This window comes from Haliotis rufescens, unplaced genomic scaffold (assembly GCF_023055435.1).
Source record: "Haliotis rufescens isolate VD_foot unplaced genomic scaffold, xgHalRufe1.0.p SCAF_24, whole genome shotgun sequence".
Lineage (NCBI taxonomy): Eukaryota > Metazoa > Mollusca > Gastropoda > Lepetellida > Haliotidae > Haliotis > Haliotis rufescens.
The window spans coordinates 5,196,416-5,224,383 of NW_025963935.1; the positions used below are offsets into that span (position 1 = coordinate 5,196,416).

General features: G+C 37.4%; 1 protein-coding gene across 1 annotated transcript; it reads left to right on the forward strand.

The window, feature by feature from the left end:
- Positions 1 to 4,675: 4,675 nt before the first annotated feature.
- On the forward strand, positions 4,676 to 27,915 carry LOC124127557. The gene is made up of 6 exons (XM_048402062.1): positions 4,676 to 4,755; positions 18,920 to 18,997; positions 23,346 to 23,642; positions 24,554 to 24,853; positions 25,716 to 26,015; positions 27,223 to 27,915. The coding sequence occupies exons 1-6, from the start codon at positions 4,737 to 4,739 to the stop codon at positions 27,444 to 27,446; spliced, it is 1,218 nt and encodes a 405-aa protein (XP_048258019.1). The 5' UTR covers positions 4,676 to 4,736; the 3' UTR covers positions 27,447 to 27,915.
- Positions 27,916 to 27,968: the final 53 nt, after the last annotated feature.

Here is a 27,968-nt window from a genome sequence, read left to right on the forward strand (position 1 = left end):
ACACCATCATCAGCCCAACAGTTCCATCTCCTACACCACCATCAGCCCAACAGTCCCATCACCTACACCATCATCAGCCCAACAGCCACATTACCTACACCACCATCAGCCCAACAGTCCCATCACCTACACCACCATCAGCCCAACAGTCCCATCACCTACACCACCATCAGCCCAACAGTCCCATCACATACACCACCATCAACCCAACAGTCCCATCTCCTACACCGCCATCAGCCCAACAGTACCATCACCTACACCACCATCAGCCCAACAGTCCCATCACCTACACCACCATCAACCCAACAGTCCCATCACCTACACCACCATCAGCCCAACAGTCCCATCACCTACACCACCATCAGCCCAACAGTTCCATCTCCTACACCACCATCAGCCCAACAGTCCCATCACCTACACCACCATCAGCCCAACAGTCCCATCTCCTACACCACCATCAGCCCAACAGTCCCATCACCTACACCACCATCAGCCCAACAGTCCCATCACCTACACCACCATCAGCCCAACAGTCCCATCAAATACACCACCATCAACCCAACAGTCCCTTCTCCTACACCGGCATCAGCCCAACAGTCACATCACCTACACCACCATCAACACAACAGTCACATCACCTACACCACCATCAACCAAAAGGGCCCATCACATACACCACCATCAACCCAACAGTCCCATTACCTATACCACCATCAACCAAAAGGTCCCATCACATACACCACCATCAACACAACAGTCCCATGACCTACACCACCATCAACCAAACAGTCACATCACCTACACCACCAACAACACAACAGTCACATAACCTACACCACCATCAACCAAAAGGTCCCATCACCTACACCACCATCAACCCAACAGTCCCATCACCTACACCACCATAAACCCAACAGTCTCATCACCTACACAAACATCAACATAACAGTACCATCACCTACGTCACCATCAGCCCAACAGTCCCATCTCCTACACCACCATCAACCTAACAGTACCATCACCTACGTCACCATCAGCCCAACAGTCCCATCACCTTCACCACCATCAGCCCCAACAGTCCCATCACCTGCACCACCATCAACCAAACAATCATCCCATCACCTGCACCACCATCAACCAAACAATCATCCCATCACCTGCACCACCATCAACCAAACAATCCCATCACCTGCACCACCATCAACCAAACAATCATCCCATCACCTGCACCACCATCAACCCAACAATCCCATCACCTGCACCACCATCAACCCAACAATCATCCCATCACCTGCACCACCATCAACCCAACAATCCCATCACCTGCACCACCATCAACCCAACAATCATCCCATCAACTGCACCACCATCAACCCAAAAATCCCATCACCTGCACCACCATCAACCCAACAATCCCATCACCTGCACCACCATCAACCTAACAATCCCATCACCTGCACCACCATCAACCAAACAATCATCCCATCACCTGCACCACCATCAACCCAACAATCCCATCACCTGCACCACCATCAACCCAACAATCCCATCACCTGCACCACCATCAACCCAACAATCCCATCACCTGCACCACCATCAACCTAACAATCCCATCACCTGCACCACCATCAACCAAACAATCATCCCATCACCTGCACCACCATCAACCCAACAATCCCATCACCTGCACCACCATCAACCCAACAATCCCATCACCTGCACCACCATCAACCCAACAATCCCATCACATGCACCACCATCAACCAAACAATCCCATCACCTGCACCACCATCAACCCAACAATCCCATCACATGCACCACCATCAACCAAACAATCATCCCATCACCTGCACCACCATCAACCCAACAATCCCATCACCTGCACCACCATCAGCCCGACAGTCGCATTGGATAGACCACGATCATCAAAGTCACCCTTCTCGACCAACTCTTTTCCCAATTTTTTCAATTGTTTTCATCCCATAGTTCTTCAAGTTACAAACTGAAATATCTTCGACTTCTCTACATATTTGCCGAACAGCTTTCTTTTATCTGAAAGTATACTATTTTAACTGAAAATCACACTTGTCATGTACTTCACGAAGTATTTTCTGCTACGCTCAAAAACAAGTTCATTAGACATATTATCAAAAGTTGAGGTGCTCTTTACACAAGTTCCAGTTCATTTTTGACCTTTGTCAGCATGGAAATAATATCAACCAAGGTGGAGATATAATATCATACACTTCCAAAGTTATAGGGATGTTATGTGTGTAATGTGTTATTTGATATGTCATGTGTGTTATAGCATGTGATATGTGACACGTGTTGACAAGTGTATGACATGAAGATATATATTGTGTGTTTCCAAGTCTGTTCACATTAATTTATAATGCACTGTAATGTATATTCTATTTCTTGTAAAATCTAGGCAGTGAAAGTCATCGACATCCACAAAGTATCAATCGATCAATTGTAAACACGCCCTATAAATAAAAATATTTTCCAAACAATCAATGTCTGTATTTGTCACCACTATTGAATTGAGCTGGATTATCTTAACACATATAATAGTATCATTTCAATAATTCAAAAATAATTATCAACCATTAAAAATCTTCTTGTCCCGTTTGACTTGGATTTTTAACCCCTCTCAATGTGTGAACCTATTGTTTACTCGCCAAAGTGTCATAGTGACAACGTTAACACTAAAAGTTTCTTTTCCAGGGGAACAATCCCTTCATCATCGTCGACAAAAGTGAGGTGAGGTGAAATGGGGTTTAACGTCGCGTCCAAGATTTATTGCACTTGTATAGCGACGTGCATGCACGTGCGTGTGTCTGTGTGTGTGGCTGCTTGTACCAGACCGGTCTTTCCATGTGAGGCTCAGAATTTGTAAATTCATACTTATACATACTCCTCATCTACATGCATACAATGGTAATTTCGTTGCTCTGGTGTCAGTGAAATAGTACAAAAATAAGAAATAGAACTAAGCTAGGGATATGTGTATACTTTTAATGAATATAATCCACTTTATCATTCATGTACCTCCATATCAGAATGATGAGATCTGATTTGTCCTCGTGATCCTGGAGGGTAGTAAGTTTCGCAGCGGAGGAATAAATGTCTTATACCCCACCGCGAGCAAAGCATGCTGCACGCGGACTTCTGACAGGCAGAATAAATCCCTTATACCTCGCCTCAAAGCAAAACGCGGAGTCAATTAAAGTCACTTGACATACATGTAGCACAAGTTGATCGCAGCTCACTTGAACTACTGTTTTCTGTCAATTTTGAATTTGTGTTAATCCTTTTACAATGTCACATAGGTACAGATAAATTCGTTGCAGCAGGATCACTCGGGCGACAAAACACCATATACCCCGAGTGACCCTACTACAACTTATATTTGTTGACAACAAATAGGAGGAAACTTGACAAATGTTGCTGCCAGAATTGATATTTAATATAAATCATCCCCAGAAGAAGCATACATGCAACAATCAAGCTTCATCTGCCTGGCAATTTCAGAGAAGATGTTTTCAGTACGAAAAAATTCAGTTTGAAAAGAAGATCATCATAGTCGATGTGGGGGCAATAGGTGTATTTTCATCAATGATTTATTTAATCTTGAACTAATGGGTGAAAATGGAAATATAACTACCGTTTGGTAATTATGTCTTATGATTGAAGCATTAATGGAAATGTGGCCCAGGTGGCCCAGTCGTCTAAGACGCCTTGATCTGCTGTGAAGAGTTGCGGCCCTTGGGCACGCCAGAAACCTATGATTGTTGATTCGAAACCCGGTTCGCCCCGATTAGGTTTCTAGGTTTGTCAGCACCATACCCGTGCTCGTTGGTTTCACCGAAGTGGTAAACGTCTTAGACCTGCATCACTTCAGGCAGGAAGTATATAACTCGAATACTGTTAAAAGCGGCGTTAAACTCACTCACTCACTCACTGATAGCTACACAAACGTCTGAGACCTGCATGACGTCGGGCTTTCCTCCCACATCAGATATGCCATGCATAATTCGCAAGAAGGGCAATAATACCATGGCGAGATGTAAACGAAGGAAAGTGAAATTAAACTTGTGTGAAACTGTGCACTCCATGTTAGTGCAGCCTGCACTCCGGTTCGTTGTTACTGCCTTAAGAAAGCACCCAGTATGCCTTATACGGTATACAAAAATATACAAAAACACTTTGCATTAATACTGAGGACTAAAAATTTACACTAAAATATACTGAACCAAATTAAAAACTTCACAATCCTAAATTTTTAACATTTTGACCAGTTATCATTGTGGGCCCTTATTGTGTATTTATACAGTAATGGCCACGCATTGTCTTCAGATAACACCCGTTTTTGTGTCATCACAATCACAAAGTGGCAAAACATTTTTTTTACGTGCAACTGGTCACGTGGCCATAATACCGCACGTGTTTTCAGCCATACTTGTTAGCAGTCATTAACAAAAAAAGACAAACACAAGAAAACAAGTATTTAATGCCATTTGTCATGCCACGCCTTTTGTCCACCATAATCATCTGCCCAATCTGCAGCAGAAACATGGTCCAGGGGACTGAAGGGCAACTTCTGTTTGGTCAGTAGTGTATCTCACATGATTGGTCACTTTATGATAGGACGCGACTGCAGGAGTACACTTACTCGTGAAAACTACGACAGATAACTCGGGTTCTTTTGCAGTGAAGGAGGTATTGGGTGGTGTATGTTGGAGTACAAACTAGGTGAGTTATTTCTCTTTACTTAATATATAAACATGTTGGATTAACATAATATGAATATTAACACCCTCGGAGGAAATCAGTTTACAAGTACACGAATTTGTGAAAATCGCCCAAGTCTATTATTTGCAAGTTATTGTTGAATCGGCACTTTATGACCTCTACAACTCAGAAACTTTCCCGACGGACAAAAAGCTTGGAATAACGACACAGACAATGGACATTTATGAAACTCAGGAGATGAACATACACATATAAGATCGATTACAACAAATACTGGGGAGAAAATCTTAGTCACCCATTACAACAAACACTGATGAGAAAGTCTTTGTCATCCATTACAACAAATACTGATGAGAAAGTCTTTGTCATCCATTACAACAAATACTGATGGGAAAGTTTTTGTCACCCATTACAACAAATACTGATGCGAAAGTCTTTGTCACCCATTACAACAAATACTGATGGGAAAGTTTTTGTCATCCATTACAACAAACACTGATGAGAAAGTCTTTGTCATCCATTACAACAAATACTGATGAGAAAGTCTTTGTCATCCATTACAACAAATACTGATGAGAAAGTCTTTGTCATCCATTACAACAAATACTGATGAGAAAGTCTTTGTCATCCATTACAACAAATACTGATGGGAAAGTCTCAGACATCCATTACAACAAATACTGATGAGAAAGTCTTTGTCATCCATTACAACAAACACTGATGAGAAAGTCTTTGTCATCCATTACAACAAATACTGATGAGAAAGTCTTTGTCATCCATTACAACAAATACTGATGAGAAAGTCTTTGTCATCCATTACAACAAATACTGATGAGAAAGTCTTTGTCATCCATTACAACAAATACTGATGGGAAAGTCTTTGTCACCCATTACAACAAATACTGATGGGAAAGTTTTGTCATCCATTACAACAAATACTGATGAGAAAGTCTCAGACATCCATAACAACAAATACTGATGAGAAAGTCTTTGTCATCCATTACAACAAAAACTGATGAGAAAGTCTCAGACATCCATTACAACAAATACTGATGAGAATGTCTTTGTCACCCATTACAACAAATACTGATGAGAAAGTCTCAGACATCCATTACAACAAATACTGATGAGAAAGTCTCAGACATCCATCACAACAAACACTGATGAGAAAGTCTCAGACATCCATTACAACAAATACTGATGAGAAAGTCTTTGTCACCCATTACAACAAATACTGATGAGAAAGTCTCAGTCATCCATAACAACAAATACTGATGAGCAAGTCTTAGTAACCCATTACAACAAACACTGATGAGAAAGTCTTTGTCATCCATTACAACAAATACTGATGAGAAAGTCTCAGACATCCATTACAACAAAATACCGATGAGAAAGTCTCAGACATCCATTACAACAAATACTGATGAGAAAGTCTCAGACATCCATTACAACAAATACTGATGAGAAAGTCTCAGACATCCATTACAACAAATACTGATGAGAAAGTCTCAGACATCCATAACAACAAACACTGATGAGAAAGTCTTTGTCACCCATTACAACAAATACTGATGAGAAAGTCTCAGACATCCATTACAACAAGTACTGATGAGAAAGTCTTTGTCATCCATTACAACAAATACTGATGAGAAAGTCTCAGACATCCATTACAACAAATACTGATGAGAAAGTCTCAGACATCCATCACAACAAACACTGATGAGAAAGTCTCAGACATCCATAACAACAAAAACTGATGAGAAAGTCTTTGTCACCTAGTACAACAAATACTGATGAGAAAGTCTCAGACATCCATCACAACAAACACTGATGAGAAAGTCTTTGTCACCTTGTACAACAAATACTGATGAGAAAGTCTCAGACATCCATTACAACAAGTACTGATGAGAAAGTCTCAGACATCCATCACAACAAATACTGATGAGAAAGTCTTTGTCATCCATCACAACAAATACTGATGAGAAAGTCTTTGTCATCCATTACAACAAATACCGATGAGAAAGTCTCAGACATCCATTACAACAAATACTGATGAGAAAGTCTCAGACATCCATAACAACAAATACTGATGAGAAAGTCTCAGACATCCATTACAACAAATACTTATGAGAAAGTCTTTGTCATCCATTACAACAAATACTGATGAGAAAGTCTTTGTGATCCATCACAACAAATACTGATGAGAAAGTCTTTGTCACCTAGTACAACAAATACTGATGAGAAAGTCTCAGACATCCATTACAACAAATACTGATGAGAAAGTCTTTGTCATCCATTACAACAAATACTGATGAGTAAGTCTTTGTCATCCATTACAACAAATACTGATGAGAAAGTCTCAGACATCCATTACAACAAGTACTGATGAGAAAGTCTTTGTCACCCATTACAACAAATACCGATGAGAAAGTCTCAGACATCCATTACAACAAATACTGATGAGAAAGTCTCGGACATCCATCACAACAAATACTGATGAGAAAGTCTCAGACATCCATAACAACAAATACTGATGAGAAAGTCTTTGTCACCCATTACAACAAACACTGATGAGAAAGTCTTTGTCATCCATTACAACAAACACTGATGAGAAAGTCTTTGTCATCCATTACAACAAATACTGATGAGAAAGTCTCAGACATCCATAACAACAAATACTGATGAGAAAGTCTTTGTCACCCATTACAACAAACACTGATGAGAAAGTCTTTGTCACCCATTACAACAAACACTGATGAGAAAGTCTTTGTCATCCATTACAACAAATACTGATGAGAAAGTCTCAGACATCCATAACAACAAATACTGATGAGAAAGTCTTTGTCACCCATTACAACAAATACTGATGAGAAAGTCTCAGTCATCCATAACAACAAATACTGATGAGAAAGTCTTTGTCATCCATTACAACAAATACTGATGAGAAAGTCTTTGTCATCCATTACAACAAATACTGATGAGAAAGTCTTTGTCACCCATTACAACAAAAAACTGATGAGAAAGTCTTTGTCATCCATTACAATAAATACTGATGAGAAAGTCTCAGTCACCCATTACAACAAATACTGATGAGAAAGTCTTTGTCATCCATTACAACAAATACTGATGAGAAAGTCTTTGTCACCCATTACAACAAAAACTGATGAGAAAGTCTTTGTGATCCATTACAACAAATACTGATGAAAAAGTCTTTGTCATCCATTACAACAAATACTGATGAGAAAGTCTCAGACATCCATTACAACAAATACTGATGAGAAAGTCTCAGACATCCATTACAACAAATACTGATGAGAAAGTCTCAGACATCCATAACAACAAATACTGATGAGAAAGTCGCAGACATCCATTACAACAAACACTGATGAGAAAGTCTTTGTCATCCATTACAACAAAAACTGATGAGAAAGTCTTTGTCACCCATTACAACAAATACCGATGAGAAAGTCTCAGACATCCATTACAACAAATACTGATGAGAAAGTCTTTGTCACCCATTACAACAAAAACTGATGAGAAAGTCTTTGTCACCCATTACAACAAATACCGATGAGAAAGTCTCAGACATCCATTACAACAAATACTGATGAGAAAGTCTTTGTCATCCATTACAACAAACACTGATGAGAAAGTCTCAGACATCCATTACAACAAATACTGATGAGAAAGTCTTTGTCACCTAGTACAACAAAAACTGATGAGAAAGTCTTTGTCACCCATTACAACAAAAACTGATGAGAAAGTCTTTGTCACCCATTACAACAAATACCGATGAGAAAGTCTCAGACATCCATTACAACAAATACTGATGAGAAAGTCTCAGACATCCATCACAACAAACACTGATGAGAAAGTCTTTGTCACCCATTACAACAAATACTGATGAGAAAGTCTCAGACATCCATTACAACAAGTACTGATGAGAAAGTCTCAGACATCCATCACAACAAACACTGATGAGAAAGTCTCAGACATCCATAACAACAAATACTGATGAGAAAGTCTTTGTCACCTAGTACAACAAATACTGATGAGAAAGTCTCAGACATCCATCACAACAAACACTGATGAGAAAGTCTTTGTCACCTTGTACAACAAATACTGATGAGAAAGTCTCAGACATCCATTACAACAAGTACTGATGAGAAAGTCTTTGTCACCCATTACAACAAATACCGATGAGAAAGTCTCAGACATCCATTACAACAAATACTGATGAGAAAGTCTCAGACATCCATTACAACAAATACTGATGAGAAAGTCTTTGTCATCCATTACAACAAAAACTGATGAGAAAGTCTTTGTCACCCATTACAACAAATACCGATGAGAAAGTCTCAGACATCCATTACAACAAATACTGATGAGAAAGTCTCAGACATCCATTACAACAAGTACTGATGAGAAAGTCTTTGTCACCCATTACAACAAATACCGATGAGAAAGTCTCAGACATCCATTACAACAAATACTGATGAGAAAGTCTCAGACATCCATCACAACAAATACTGATGAGAAAGTCTCAGACATCCATAACAACAAATACTGATGAGAAAGTCTTTGTCACCCATTACAACAAACACTGATGAGAAAGTCTTTGTCATCCATTACAACAAACACTGATGAGAAAGTCTTTGTCATCCATTACAACAAATACTGATGAGAAAGTCTCAGACATCCATAACAACAAATACTGATGAGAAAGTCTTTGTCACCCATTACAACAAACACTGATGAGAAAGTCTTTGTCACCCATTACAACAAACACTGATGAGAAAGTCTTTGTCATCCATTACAACAAATACTGATGAGAAAGTCTCAGACATCCATAACAACAAATACTGATGAGAAAGTCTTTGTCACCCATTACAACAAATACTGATGAGAAAGTCTCAGTCATCCATAACAACAAATACTGATGAGAAAGTCTTTGTCATCCATTACAACAAATACTGATGAGAAAGTCTTTGTCATCCATTACAACAAACACTGATGAGAAAGTCTTTGTCATCCATTACAACAAATACTGATGAGAAAGTCTCAGACATCCATCACAACAAATACTGATGAGAAAGTCTTTGTCATCCATTACAACAAATACTGATGAGAAAGTCTTTGTCATCCATTACAACAAAAACTGATGAGAAAGTCTTTGTCATCCATTACAACAAATACTGATGAGAAAGTCTCAGACATCCATAACAACAAATACTGATGAGAAAGTCTCAGACATCCATTACAACAAATACTGATGAGAAAGTCTCAGACATCCATTACAACAAATACTGATGAGAAAGTCTCAGACATCCATAACAACAAATACTGATGAGAAAGTCTTTGTCACCCATTACAACAAAAACTGATGAGAAAGTCTTTGTCATCCATTACAACAAATACTGATGAGAAAGTCTCAGACATCCATAACAACAAATACTGATGAGAAAGTCTTTGTCACCCATTACAACAAAAACTGATGAGAAAGTCTCAGTCATCCATAACAACAAATACTGATGAGAAAGTCTTAGTAACCCATTACAACAAATACTGATGAGAAAGTCTCAGACATCCATTACAACAAATACTGATGAGAAAGTCTTTGTCATCCATTACAACAAATACTGATGAGAAAGTCTCAGACATCCATTACAACAAATACTGATGAGAAAGTCTCAGACATCCATCACAACAAATACTGATGAGAAAGTCTCAGACATCCATAACAACAAATACTGATGAGAAAGTCTTTGTCACCCATTACAACAAATACTGATGAGAAAGTCTCAGACATCCATAACAACAAATACTGATGAGAAAGTCTTTGTCACCCATTACAACAAATACCGATGAGAAAGTCTCAGACATCCATAACAACAAATACTGATGAGAAAGTCTTTGTCACCCATTACAACAAATACTGATGAGAAAGTCTCAGTCATCCATAACAACAAATACTGATGAGAAAGTCTTAGTAACCCATTACAACAAACACTGATGAGAAAGTCTTTGTCATCCATTCCAACAAATACTGATGAGAAAGTCTCAGACATCCATTACAACAAATACTGATGAGAAAGTCTTTGTCATCCATAACAACAAATACTGATGAGAAAGTCTTTGTCACCCATTACAACAAACACTGATGAGAAAGTCTCAGTCATCCATAACAACAAATACTGATGAGAAAGTCTCAGTCATCCATTACAACAAATACTGATTTGAACGTTTTCCTCACCCATTACAACAAATACTGATGAGAGAGTCTTTGTCATCCATAACAACAAATACTGATGAGAAAGTCTCAGTCATCCATTACAACAAATACTGATTTGAACGTTTTCCTCACCCATTACAACAAATACTGATGAGAGAGTCTTAGTCATATATTACAACAAATACTGATGAGAAAGTCTCAGTCAGACAGACGTCAGAGAGAGGGAGAGGGCGAAACCTGCTTCTTGGGCATTCCGTCAGGTTGATGACTTCGAACTGACCTCATGCATGGACATGTGTCAGCGTAACAAATACTTTTGTTGACGTAATGCAGACTCACTGCCCCAGATTGTTCAGGTCATTTCAACCGTTTTCAGGTCCAATGTGACCTTCCTTATACAAGACGTCACATATTCACTACAGCTGCATGAAGCGCTTGCGATAAAGATGCATATGTCTCATTCTAATTGTGCTTAAATATGTCATTGCGTGAGGTTCAATACACAAAAATAGAAAGTTTGATGTTTTATTATTTAAATAATGACAACACGCTCCACCTTGAATAGGAGAGCCGGGGTAGCCTAGTAGTTAAAGTGTTGGCTCGTCACGCCGAATTCCTGGGTTCGATTCCCCACATGGGTACAATGTGTGAAGCCCATTTTCCAGTGCCCCCGCCGTGATATTGCTAGAATATTGCTAAAAAGCGGCATAAAATCATACTAACTCCACCTTGAATAATAAAGTCATATTTCAGTCTATAGTCAGCAATTGAAACGTTCAAGTAAAGGCAAGTTGTTTGATCCCACCACTCTCATTTGTCAGGATAAGCGGCTTCAGCTAGTTTATGTGAGGTAAATTCAAAGTCAAGTGGGGTGTGGCGACTGAAATAGTTTAGGGTTTGTTGTGGGATATTTGTAGTAGTTACGGTATAGTTGCTTCCTGCCTGGACCCCTGCAGGATTTACACCATCCCTTTAGTCACTTATGATGTTTGACAGGGTTAAGCCGGAGATGAAAAAAAACACATATTATACGATTAAAACAAGCACATATTCTACGATTAAAACACTGGTAGATAAAATATTTTGAATGACGTTGGCTTACATACCCTGCCAGGGAGACACTAATTTTACACTACTTTAACCCCAATCAAGGACACAGCCACCATACACCATGCCTTTCGTCATCTGTGATGTTTGACAGGGTTAAGCCGGAGGTGTGGCGACTGAAATAGTTCAGGGATTTGTGGGGTATTTGAGTAGTTATGGTATAGCTGCTTCTCGCAATAGATAAATGCAATCGACCATAACTGAAAATGCAACATACCTTCAAAAGGATTGCAGCTGGGTAAATTATTTTATCCTCTCTAATCTTATACTAGAACTTCAAACAGTAACATTTCATTAACAAATATCACTGTCAACTTACAAACGAAACTAACGTCTTACTTCACGATAATGGCCTTCATGTTATCATGGAATAACTTAAACAATGGTGAGGGAGTGTGTGAGTTAAGATTCATTGTCACCTCTGCAATATTTCAGCCATATAGTGACTAAATCAAGTTACATATTGATATTACATTATTTAGATAATAAAACCTGTCGGCAAAGGACGGTAAAAGAACAAGATTATCACAGATATATTTATATTAACTGGCATGTAGCCTATATTACTTTCCACATCAAAATCTATTAATTATATGAATTTCTTTTAAAATACCAGAATTAAACGAGACCTTATGTTAAAAAGGTCCGTTATTGATGAAACTTAGAAATGTTGATCCCTTGTTATAAAAATCAATACTGTCAAGCAGGACATGGGATACACAATGGAGGATCCTCGCTATTCAATGTATATTCATGTCTATAACCAGACTGACCAATAAGACATCGTCGCATAATGACCTCTTCAAATCTGGACTGACAACCCAAGTAGGTGTAAACGATGGTGTTTTCTATTGTATGTACATGTAATTTATATATGTCTACTTGGGTGTCCCACTTCTTTTGCATAATCTCGCTGATGTAACATTTAATGACAAGTTTAATATCACTGTATGGGATTAGAGTGAGTGAGTGAGTTGGGGTTAACGCCGCTTTTACCAGTATTCCAGTAATATATCACAGCGCGTCAGACCTGGAGTCATTACGGTCCATTTCGATGAAGCCCATGAGCATGGATATGGTACTGACAAACCTAGAAACATAATCAGGGCGCAAACTGGCTCTCGAGTCAGTCTTTATTTAATACTAAACTGAATAGTATGTCAAAGGTTTTAAGTGATTTAGTAGAAAGATCACGTTTCGTTTATAATTTTAATATTTCTTGTCGTAGTAAAAAAATACCTACAATTGAGAGGCAGTAACAGATGTGTCGCAAGAAAATTCATAAATGGTCCCTTGAAAACAGGTAAAAATGTTCTGAAACAAAATCTAATTGTATAAATTTCTGCAGAAAACATAGGCTGCACAAGGACCCTGAAATATATTTGAATAGCACCTCTATCAAAGTTATAAAGGAGGGTTAAAGTAGGATGGGTCAGAAAACACTCTTGCCTTTGTAGAGCTCCCTGATCCGTTCCAATCTTGAATACGGCCCTCCGTCAGTGGTAAATATGGTGACCGAGAGGGGACATCGCTTTCTCGCTTTCTCGCTCTATCCCTTTCTTGCTTTATCACTTTCTCACGGTTAAGTAATATCCTCTCTTGACCACTATACTATAGAGGCCGCATGCGATATCTGCTCCAATGGGGAGGGAATGTTGAACTTTTCTCACTACTGACTTAAAACATAATTTAACGGTACTGACGTAGGTGATTTTAAAACAATCCACAGGGTTTTGCGTAAAATGTAATTGATTGATTTACGGCCCTATTATGTTGTATGTGACCATCACGCCGAAAGCGCGTGGCAGATCATGGCAATACGCTCTTAATAAATCAGGTTACAATCTAAATATATACTTTTCAAAAGAAGTTGAGAAGACTATGGTTAATTAGTCATAGCTGATTGTTTTGCAAAAATACAATCTTATAATTGTTGGTGTTCTATAACTTGTTTTCGGTAGTGTATGATGTTACAGTGTGTCATACTGATGTCTGTAAATGTTCTTTTTGACATTTGATGTGTGTTTAACTTGAATTGTGTCTCTCGTCTTGCAAATCTACAAGTATATGTATTTGTATATAGTAATTTGATCAACATCGCTGTGAGTGAGCGAGAATGGCTTCACGTACCGCGTCGCTTTTAACAATAATCCAGTAATATCACGGCCCAGAAATGGGCTTCACACATTGAACCCATGTGTGGAATCGAACTGGGTCTTCGGCTTGATGAACGAACGCTTTAACCACTAGGCTACCCCACTGCGTCCATCGCTCTGGCCTTACCACAGTTGATATGTGTACTTGTGTAAATTACACATATGGAGAAACATAATAATAGTGTGGCCACATAGTTAAAGTTTATAACAATATGAAATGCATTACTATGATTATCAATAGCATATGGTAAATCAGCTATCATTGTAAGATTTTATGTATATCTTAAGTATAGTTTTGTCAAAATTATGCATGTGCGTGTGTTTGTGTGTGTCTGAATCATTGCCTGTGTAAAAATGTAGTCCAACACTACATAATTCACATCAGAACGCACAGTTGTTAACCATGCAGTTTACATGGATAGAGAATTGTTACATAAATATGTATAAATATGTATATGTATATTCCTGCCTGAGCCTATACTATATTTGGATATCTAGTCTCCCCTGGCGGGAAAGTTAAACTTTATATTACAAGCACTTTAGCATTAAATTTATTTCCCGAAGACAGTTTGATCGAAAGTTATTATAAGAAACGAGTTATTTTTTAAATAATATTTACAACGCATTTCATTTCTATTGTCCAAGGAATGGAGTTACGGGTTAATGACGCTTCGAAAGTCGTATATGTGACTTAAGGTAGAGACATATATCAAAGCCATCTGTATTTTGTAAGGGAAACATAACTGTATACATGTATAACTTTTGTCTTCATAATGTACATGCATCTTAATCAATATAATTGTGATCCCGAAATCGGACGAGCACATATTCGGCTTCAACTCTAAATCAAATGACCGAAAAAAAATGATTTCTTTGGACGTTACATACAATACAAATAGTAGCTGATAAAACTGACAATTATTTGTCAATATACGAACTCTTTTTTTATCAGTTTTGAGATTGATGGAGGAATATAGGGGTGGGTGGGGGTGTATTATGACCAAAATGACTGTTGTAGTCTGTGAATCTTGCTTATATACTACTCTACAGGAAAATAAACACGTGTGTATATATACAAACTCACAAACTAAAAGAGAAAAAAATATGTATGTATTTGTAACATGTTTATCCACTTCAGGATGCTAAAAAAATATATTTTATAAGAGGCAAAATAGCGGTGAGAATAACAGGAATGGATCACAAAATATCATCAAAAACCGTTTTATCGCTTTCTCGCTCTATCGCTTACTCCAATGACAAACCACAATCAAATGAAGGAATCGGCTGTTCTTTAACTTCTTTTGAATAGTATGTACTGTAAATCTTGAAATGAACGTTTGAGTTAATCATAAATGCAAAAACTGAGAGTGAATTCAATTATTAAACTTTGCATTTATGTCTCAGAAATGACTGTTGATAAGAGGGCCTCACTGCACACTTTGAATGGCCGAAATACCAACTTGAATATAAAACCAATCAACTATCTATTTCCACATTACGGTTACTGGGAACAATATGTCATCCAAAAACTAGAAATGACATAATGGACATCCGGTAGTATTACCATTGCTTGGGTTAGGACTTTGATGGCATCTACTCTGCAAACAGAATAAACATTGATATAACCTGAGTGTTGTTTTTAAGAAAACACTAATCTTTTTTAGGAAGTACGTATTACTCAGCGCTAATGAGCGGTGTAATTTGCTGTTTGTTTTGATAACTTGGCCTGGGGGGAGCAGGGGATCCAATAAAACTCCTAATTAGGGCCATAAATCCATCCAATTCTTTTTTACGCAGAAATCCGTGGATTGTTATAAAAGCGCCTACGTCTGTACTGTTAAATTATGTTTAAGTATATAGTGAGAAAATTCAACATTCCATCCATATATATAATTTGAAATGTGACTGGAAAAATCTCAGCTCTCTTTTATGATTAAAACCCACCTCAGCCTCAGCCCACTGAGGTCAGGTTTAACAATTCATTAATATTGTTTTAAGCATATACCTTTTATCCTATAGAAACACATAACACATGCGACCCATACAGTGGCCAAGAGGGAATATTGCTATACCGCGAGAAAGCGATAGAGTGAGAAAGCGATAAAGCGATAAAGCGAGAAAGCAATAGAGTGAGAAAGCGATAAAGCGATAAAGCGATAGAGTGAGAAAGCGATAAAGCGATAAAGCGAGAAAGGAATAGAGCGAGAAAGCAATAGAGTGAGAAAGCGATAAAGCGATAAAGCGAGAAAGGAATAGAGAAAGAAAGCAATAGAGTGAGAAAGCGAGAAAGTTATGTCCCCTCTCGGCCACCATAGGTAAAGCATGTAAAAGTAATTTACAAAAACTAAATACGTATCCATCATCAAGGCCTGAGGTTTTGTCTTGAAACTTTCAGAACATCTCCTATTCATAGTCAGCTTTCATCCACTTTGTGATTAATAAAAAAAGATTATCTCCGATGCCATCTCTTGGAATGAGAATACAATCTCATATTTCTTCTGCTACAATAAATTTTGATGATATACCCCATACAGATGTATGCAAGGACGGTGACGCTTTTGCCAGTGCCACTGTCATTGGATCCAGAACTATATCACAACGACTAGCAACTAACGGTTCCATTTTTACGCTCGAAGGATAGACCTAATCACCAGAATATATAAATAAACAACCAAAACAGATTCCATACAGCAATTATAAACCTGTAATCACGTTTTACATCAGACATATTATACAAAAGCTTTTGAAAATTGCCATTTTGAAATGGAACTATCTACAAAGGGACAGATGGCTTTAAGCATGGTAGGAAGGTGATCGCTGCCGCACAAATAACCATGAAAACGAACCAACAAAATTCATTAAAGAGTGATGTGTCAGAAATAAACAATCCAAAGCAGAGTATTTTACTTGTTGCTGGGTGGAGGAAGAGGTTACTTTATTAAGAAGGCATAGACATTGCTTATCAAGCTATCTTCTAGCACTTGCCCCTTATCATTGTGATCAGATGAACCACATAAAGGTTTGTGACCATTAAGTCTCCAGTAATCAAGAATCGTTTGGGAAGCTGGTCAGTGAGATTATCCAAATCCCTGATTAGAAGACCAGATGATCGAGGTATATATAATGAGCACAGATTATTGTCTGCATAACCAGAAATGTTAAAGTATCATGTTTAGTGATATCTTAAAGCACCTGTCTAGTTTTCACGGACCAAGTTCATTCAACTGAAGCTATACAATGTAGTTTCTGATTGCACAATGCTTAAAAAAAAAAGAACAATGTATTTAAATGCCAACTATAAAGAAAATATGGTAGTCATACATTGCATATCAGGATTGAATATTGTTGATCAAATACATGATGTAAACAGTTCAAACCATGCGGAATCTGGACGTTTTAGGATGAATTAAAAAAAAACGATTTTGTTTTTATGTGTACGAAAGTGTTAACAAAGATGACGCACATCGGCGATTCAATATGAAATCACGACAATGTACGTTTGTGTTTTAACATTGTCAATGTTTGTATCACCCACAAATAATTTTAAAGTTGAATGTCGGTGTTTTTTTGAAACCAGTCTTCAGAACATTTGTTCATTTTGTTTAAGCGGCTACTTATAGTCGTTCTATCTATTCAATGTTACCATTTGATATACCCACAGAAGTGTCGCCGTCAATAGTTAAACCACATTGCAAACGTATGTTCCTTCCATTAAAGGAACCCGTGAAGACCCGGGGTAGACTAGGTCTTCAGCAACCCCATGCTTGCTGTAAAAGGCGACTATGCTTGTCGTAAGAGGCGACTATGCTTGTCATAAGAGGCGACTAATGGGATCGGGTGGTCAGGCTCGCTGACCTCGTTGATGCATGTCATCGATCCCAATTGCGTGGATCGATGCTCATGATATTAATCAGTGGATGGTCTGGTCCAGACTCGATTATTTACAGACCGCCGTCATATAGTTGGAATATTGCCGAGTGCGGCGTTAAACAACAAACCAACCGACCATTAAAGGAATATTTGTATTATCGTATCTCACCAGGGAACATTCAATCATCTTTGTTCTTTCCATTGTCATATCCACTGCACTTATGACTGGTGCAACAATATTCATGATATAGTCGGGATCGTCATGGGCTATGAACATGTGTTTTTGTCACCTTTATTGGCAGCGGAATGCCCTCGTTCGTGGGTTTTAAACGTAGATAACGTTTGGGATTTGAGTGAGTGAGTGAGTTAATATTTAACGTCACATCGGCAGTTTTTCACTCATATCGTGACGAGAAGTTATACATCAATGAAACATACATTTAGACTAAATAAAAACCTGTCAACTATGGACAGTGCAATAACTAGAATATCACAGTTTTGGTTTCAAACTAGTTGGGGAACATTCAAAAGCAGTAAGTACTAATGAAACAATATAAAAATGGGAAGAGATCGTCGGTCACTGAAGGGAGATCACCACACTAGGGACTATCGGAACTTACATTGCCTTTGCTTCCTGCATGGAGTTTGGGAATCGCATGTCCCGCACTTTCCTTGCTGTTGAATCCACTCAGTCCCTCCCTCACTCACTGTTCTTCACAACTGTTTGCTCCGTTACCACACATTGTGTAATAGTGGAAGCACAGCCTTTCATGACAAGTTGTTCATATTATGTTTCCAGTGGATGTCTCTAAGAAAATGGTGGTCAGAAAAGATCTAATTATGGTCCTGTTCAACTTTGCAGTTTCATTTAAATATGGTAAGCACGTTTAATGCATGACCTTCACAATTATAGCATAGTCAGTAGTGGTTTGTACCATATGTCCTCGTGTTTTTTTCAGGGGAACATATACATTGATTTTTCATGATGTTGTGAGGCACGATACGCTCTCCTACCGTGAACACCTGCTTTACAACGGCTTTGTGGCTTTTATTTAAGACCGCATGAGATGTATGTGTGTAATCCCACGATATTCCTTCGCGTGGGATGAAAGCCCACAGTTTCATAGGTCCTACCAATTTAATCAATTTGATTTGGCCCAGGAGCTGACGACAAACCTCCTCCTGATATGTGGTTGTTGCTATTGAGAACATATGAAAGTTTAACACAATGACATATACATGTTTAACACAATGACAGATAGATGATTAACACAATGACATATATATGTTTAACACAATGACATATACATGTTTAACACAATGACATACATTTTAACACAATGACATATTCATGTTTAACATAATGACATAAACATGTTTAACACAATGATATACACATGTTTAACACAATGGCATATTCATGTTTAACATAATGACGTATACATGTTTAACACAATGACATATACATGTTTAACACAATGACATACACATGTTTAACACAATGACACACTCATGTTTAACACAATGACATACACATGTTTAACACAATGACATATACATGTTTAACACAATGACATACACATGTTTAACACAATGACATATTCATGTTTAACATAATGACATATACAAGTTTAACACAATGACATATACATGTTTAACACAATGACATACACATGTTTAACACAAAGACACATACATGTTTAACACAATGACAGATAGATGATTAACACAATGACATATACATGTTTAACACAATGACATATACATGTTTAACACAATGACACATACATGTTTAACACAATGACATATACATGTTTAACACAATGACACACACATGTTTAACACAATGACATATACATGTTTAACACAATGACATATACATGTTTAACACAATGACATATACATGTTTAACAAAAAGGCATGTACATGTTTAACACAATGACATATAAAGGTTTAACACAATGACACATACATGTTCAACACAATGACATATAGATGTTTAACACAATGACATATTCATGTTTAACACAATGACACATACATGTTTAACACAATGACAAATAGAAGTTTAACAAAATGACAAAAACATGTTTAACCAAATGACATATAAATGTTTAACACAATGACATATACATGTTTAACACAAACACATATGCATGTTTAACACAATGACATATATATATATTTAACACAATGACATACACATGTTTAACACAATGACAAATATGTTTAACACAATGACATATGCATGTTTAACACAATGACATATACATGTTTAACAAAAAGGCATGTACATGTTTAACACAATGACATATAAATGTTTAACACAATGACACATACATGTTCAACACAATGACATATAGATGTTTAACACAATGACATATTCATGTTTAACACAATGACACATACATGTTTAACACAATGACAAATAGAAGTTTAACAAAATGACAAAAACATGTTTAACCAAATGACATATAGATGTTTAACACAATGACATATACATGTTTAACACAATGACATATAGATGTTAAACACAATGACATATTCATGTTTAACACAATGACACATACATGTTAAACACAAGGACAAATGGAAGTTTAACAAAATGACAAAAACATGTTTAACCAAATGACATATAGATGTTTAACACAATGACATATACATGTTTAACACAAACACATACACATGTTTAACACAATGACATATTCATGTTTAACATAATGACATATACATGTTTAACACAATGACATATACATGTTTAACACAATGACATACACATGTTTAACACAAAGACACATACATGTTTAACACAATGACAGATAGATGATTAACACAAAGACATATACATGTTTAACACAATGACACATACATGTTTAACACAATGACATATACATGTTTAACACAATGACACACACATGTTTAACACAATGACATATTCATGTTTAACATAATGACATATACATGTTTAACAAAAAGGCATGTACATGTTTAACACAATGACATATAAAGGTTTAACACAATGACACATACATGTTCAACACAATGACATATAGATGTTTAACACAATGACATATTCATGTTTAACACAATGACACATACATGTTTAACACAATGACAAATAGAAGTTTAACAAAATGACAAAAACATGTTTAACCAAATGACATATAGATGTTTAACACAATGACATATACATGTTTAACACAAACACATATGCATGTTTAACACAATGACATATATATATTTAACACAATGACATACACATGTTTAACACAATGACAAATATGTTTAACACAATGACATATGCATGTTTCACACAATGACATATACATGTTTAACAAAAAGGCATGTACATGTTTAACACAATGACATATACATGTTTAACACAATGACATATACATGTTTAACACAATGACACATACATGTTTAACACAATGACATATACATGTTTAACACAATGACACACACATGTTTAACAAAAAGGCATGTACATGTTTAACACAATGACATATAAAGGTTTAACACAATGACACATACATGTTCAACACAATGACATATAGATGTTTAACACAATGACATATTCATGTTTAACACAATGACACATACATGTTTAACACAATGACAAATAGAAGTTTAACAAAATGACAAAAACATGTTTAACCAAATGACATATAGATGTTTAACACAATGACATATACATGTTTAACACAAACACATATGCATGTTTAACACAATGACAAATATGTTTAACACAATGACATATGCATGTTTAACACAATGACATATACATGTTTAACAAAAAGGCATGTACATGTTTAACACAATGACATATAAATGTTTAACACAATGACACATACATGTTCAACACAATGACATATAGATGTTTAACACAATGACATATTCATGTTTAACACAATGACACATACATGTTTAACACAATGACAAATAGAAGTTTAACAAAATGACAAAAACATGTTTAACCAAATGACATATAGATGTTTAACACAATGACATATACATGTTTAACACAACCACATATGCATGTTTAACACAATGACATATATATATTTAACACAATGACATACACATGTTTAACACAATGACATATATGTTTAACACAATGACATATACATGTTTAACACAATGACATATATGTTTAACGCAATGACATATTCATGTTTAACATAATGACCCATACATGTTTTACACAATGATAAATAAAAGTTTAACACAATGACAAATACATGTTTAACACAATGATATATACATGTTTAACACAATGACATATAGATGTTTAACACAATGACATATTCATGTTTAACATAACGACATATAGATGTTTAACACTATGACATATACATGTTTAACACAATGACATATATGTTTAACGCAATGACATATTCATGTTTAACATAATGACACATACATGTTTAACACAATGATAAATAAAAGTTTAACACAATGACAAATACATGTTTAACACAATGACATATACATGTTTAACACAATGACATATAGATGTTTAACACAATGACATATTCATGTTTAACATAATGACATATTCATGTTTAACACAATGACATATACATGTTTAACACAATGACATATACATGTTCAACACATTGACATAAACATGTTTAACACAATGACATAAACATGTTTAAGACAATGACACATACATGTTTAACACAATGACATGTTCATGTTTCGTACTATTTTAAACACAGCATATATATTTCCATGACGACTATTATTCTTTTCAATATGGATAAGATTACTGCACGAACAATGCATTTCCCATGTACACGACGATGTCCTCATGGTCTTCTGTTGTTATTTCAAGGAAAGAATGACCCATTGTTCGCTTTGTAAATAATTGAAATTATATGCTAGGTTTGTATGTTTTTTCATTGCCATACCTAGAAATATTTGATTGCTAATTGACGTCGGTCTTAATAAACAAGCCTGAGATCTGGGGATCGATATTGGAAACGACGACCCACGCCGTCAGGGCAGGATGGCGCGCTATCAGCAAGATCATTGAGCCAGACTACGGATCCATTTCGTCATCTCTCTCAAACCAACATAGGTACCCGGGGATCTGTTTTAATCTGGAATTACAGGGGGTATAAACAAAGTACACATAGTGAGCTCGTACTGTAGCCCCAACAACGACAGTAACGCTACTGATAGTAGTATTTACAGTACAACTCTCTTCTACGTTACAGCACTGACGGCCACAGACTGCCCTGGAGGACTGGTTCTTCTTGGATCAGAATACTCGATAGTAGGTGACAGAAGAAACCACACAGGTTTTATATGGGTACGGCCCAATGATGACCGGAATGTTGTCATATGCAGTGAGGACTGCGGTGGTATTGGAGGCTATAGTGCAACACTCAATTCAACACACACTACACTTACTATAGACAGTGTCGGGTTGTCAGACGCTGGTACTTGGAGGATACAGGATGCAGATGTCGCTGATGTCGTCTCTGTGGACGTGTGTCAATTGACGGCAGCCGGTGAGCATAAAGACATGAAAATCTAGGTACTCGTCGCCGAGGTGATTTATATAGAGATTTAGGTGAGGCAGCATTAGCTCCTGATGGAGAGATAGTGGAAACGCTTTATAACGTTTCACCGGCAGGGACAAAAAGCCATATTATCATCTAATCGGAAGTATTAATTCTTGCCGGAAATAACTGCTGATTCGTGTGTCGGTTGAACTGATGCCTTTAACTCCCAGTTTCACTAAGCCATTAATCCCTTGGCCTGCCGCAAGTGGTGCATTGCTATGTCAAAATTATGATTGTCCAAAGGGGAAGAAAAACATTCACTATGTCTAACTTGAGACCTGGGTAAAAAATATATTTAAAACGTACAGCATTATGCTTATGATATTATGTTGTTCTAGGTGATCACTGGTTCAAATATTGTTTTCAAATGTGTGAGCATTCACGACATTTAATAAATGTATCTAAAATAGTGACAGCACAGGTGAGTATTTCAACAAAGGCTAAAATATTTATAACGGATCCACGAGCAAACGTTACAAAACATGCTTTCTTGTAATGTGTCCAAGTTTAAGGCTACCATGGCAATACTTCTGAGCGTGAAATGTCATAAAAACTGCCAAATGTTGTGAAGCATTGACACTGCAAACTGGAACTGATTGTTTGGAACTATATATCCATATGAAACTTGGTATACAAACATCAATTATCTTTGCCACCGAATCATTCTGCACACATTGCAGAATGATATTTAATGTTTGAAATGTAGAAAGTAAATATTCCCTATAAGTGTAACAAACAAAACAAAAATGCAAATGCATTTATAATCAATCTAATAATTAATCGATGGTGTTATAGTGGAAGACTATAAGTCAGTTTTGTGTTGTTAAATCACTTTCTTCACATAATTCTGCCACCAGATGTTCCACACTGTGGCATCAGCAGTGACGAGGACACTGACTCCCTGGAACCTGGAGCACAGCTGACTTTAACAGTGGACATCACAGGCTACTACTGTTCTCGGGAGGCGGGCTTTGATCTGACTACTGGTGCTGTGACTGAAGCGTTGACCACGAAACACAACGTCAGTGCTGTATCAAACTTGACCCTCAACACAACCTTCAGCGTAGATATTACCCGATTAGGCGATGTGTCGATGGACTTCATATGTGACAGAAGTTGGACTCTTAGTTGTGACGATGTTCAGAAGCTACTGAAAAGTGGGTGGAAAAGTCCTTTTAATGTACAGCATGAAAGATTTGAGTCAGCGAGTTTGGTTAAACGCCTCTTTTAACAATATGTCAGTAATATCACTGCGTAACAGCCTGGTATGGAAGGAAATCATTAAGTGACACAAGTCATTTTCACCGTACAACACGAAACACATCTTAGTTGGTTTAACGTCTTATTTAACAATATTTTAGTCATATCAGTGTTAACAGAATGATGTGGGAGGAAATCCTGAAGTGAGACATGTCTTGGCCGTTTACCACTTTGGTGCAACCAGCGTGCACGGGTAGGGTACCGACGAACAACTGATCATAAGGCTGATCACTGAGGGGAATAAGGGATTCAAGCCAATAATCATCGAATCCTGTCAATGCTACGGGACGCAATCTGGGTATGCACAGTACGCACGACCAGGCTATCAGCACAATGTCCTTTTTAAATGTGAACTACTGAGTATAAGTTTCTTCCTTATTTCCATTTTCCATCTAACAACATATTTTATGTCATGCTATTTTCATCACAACATGCTTTTGTTTGTTGTTTAACGCTGCACTCAAAAATATTCCAGATATATGACGGCGGCCTGTAAATGATCGAATCTGGACAAGATAATCCAGTGATTGACATCATGAGCATAGATCTCCGCATTTGGGATACGATCGATGACGTGCATCAACCAAGTCGGCGAGCCTGACCACCTGATCCCGTTAGTCGCCTCTTACGACAAGCATAGTCGCCTTTTACTTCATGATTTGAGTGTGGATTGTCATGGTTTTTTGCTGTTTCTTCTTTTATATATGATGTCTGATTCTCAGGAAAACTTTTATATCTGCTTTAATTTACTTCAACCAGGTCCACCACAGTGCAACATCAGCAGCGACATGGACACCAACGCCCTGGAACCTGGCACTAATCTCACTCTGACAGCTGACATCCGGAACTACTACTGTTCTCAACAAGCTGGATTTACACTGACTACTGGTGCCGTTACAAATATACTCCTGGAGAACCAGACAATGGACAATATCACTGACGTTGTCCTAGCCCAGCCCTTGACGGTCACGGCTGATCACTTCGGAGACGTCACCGTCACATTTATGTGTGACAGCATCACCAGACCTCTTATCTGTGCTGGAGTTGAGAGGTTGAGTGGTCAGTGTTTATATGTATCTATAAACTGAGTTAAGAAAGATAGCACCAATTCTCTCAATTTTCATGTAACCCCAGCATGCTCGTCTCTATTTTTTGCATACGCCAGATCTATGGTAGACAAGATATTAGTGAAAAGAAAAGCAGAAGGTCTGTGTTTCAGATGAGGCAGCGTCATAATATATGACGTTAACAGATGGCATCCTGTCTGCATGACGCTCGGCATAAAAAAGGCTGAAACACGAACTGGTTGTTTGTTTGTTGTTTTACGCCGCACTCATCAATAATCCATCTATATGACGGCGGTCTGTTAATAATCGAGGCTGGACCAGACAATCCAGTGATTGACATCATGAACATAGATTCACGCAATCGGGATCGATGACATGCTTCAGCCAACTCAGCGAGTCTGATCACCCGATCCGTTAGTCGCCTCTTACCACAAGCATAGTCGCCTTTTGCAGCAAGCATGGGTTGCTGAAAGCCTATTCTTACCCGGATCTTCACGGGTCGAAACACGAACTGTTTGGCTCTGGTTATTATACTTTGTGTGAGTGGAGTATCCACGTTAACCTGTGGAATATTATCTCAGTGAGCTAGCTATATATAACCGGCGTTAGTCAGGACCAGTACAAGCAGCCATGCACACACACGTGCATGCACATTGTTATCCAAATGCCGAAATCTTATTGGACGTTAAATCCCACTTTACATCACTTCACATAACAAAGCCTTTCGGCAACATGAATACATATTTCTTAATTACCATCGTCGGTATATTTGTTTATGTTTTCGTGACCAATTTAGTTGACATTGCGTGCATTTGTGAACTATTTTTTTCTCAAGTATTCCAGCACTATGATGGCGGCTTCAAGCATTGTATCCATTTGGGGAATCGAACCTTGAAATGGGCGTTACCAGTGAATTCATTAACCAGTAACTTGTTTGCCTGGTCCAAGCTCAATCTATCGTTAGTACCTCACAATACTCCAAGGAGCTAATGTACCGGGAATGCATACGGTGCTTGAGGTTGTATGTCAATACACCACGGCGTGGATACACTCTACATTCCTCCATCACTTGTGAATACATCAGTAAATCAGCCTAAAGAATAGCTAATAGGCTACATTAGAAAACTACTCCACCCAATCTCTTTATCGCTATTAATTATGTTGTTCATTCATTCATGACTGACAATTTCATTTTTTAGATGGTACAACGTCTACCTCCAACAGGCCGACGTCCACCTCCAACAGACCCACTGCTACTGAAGACACAGACACTCCAACTGATGCTACTCTAGGCCTTGCTATCGGACTGTCTCTGCTTGCCGTCTTACTTATAATTGCTGTCGTCCTCATTGTCCGCTATCGGCATAGAATAGGAGGAAGGACCACTCAATTACATATTTCAAAAGTGACTGAAGACGGTTGAAATGTTAAAACTATTACGCATTTTGAAATGTTCCATGTCAAATAACTGATTAAGAGAACTTACTCGTGATTCAGTTTAAAACAAATAGTTTCCACGTGTTTAATATAAGGACGGCTGGGAAGATAAGGAATAGTTCAACATAAGGAATGTGTGAGTGATTGAATATGTTTTTACGACACTTTTAGCAATATTCCAGCCATATGTCATTGCATCCATTGTGGGAATCGAAATGCACGAACGAGGCATTGTAATTGAGACCAGGATGTGTTTTTTCATAAACTATCCCCGACTACACAGATGAGCATGTCAAGTATGTGTCAATCATGTTTGTTTGATATTTCCTTTCTTATTGTAGACATATATGGCATAATAGGAGTCAATGTTTACAACGTCTGAAGCTAATTGACTGTATTTTCCTCATGTGCTTTGTTTATAACATAACCATTAATAACATTCAATTTCAAATCAATTTTGTGTGTTCCCTATGTTTTGTTTATACTCAGATACAGACATATAGTTTGT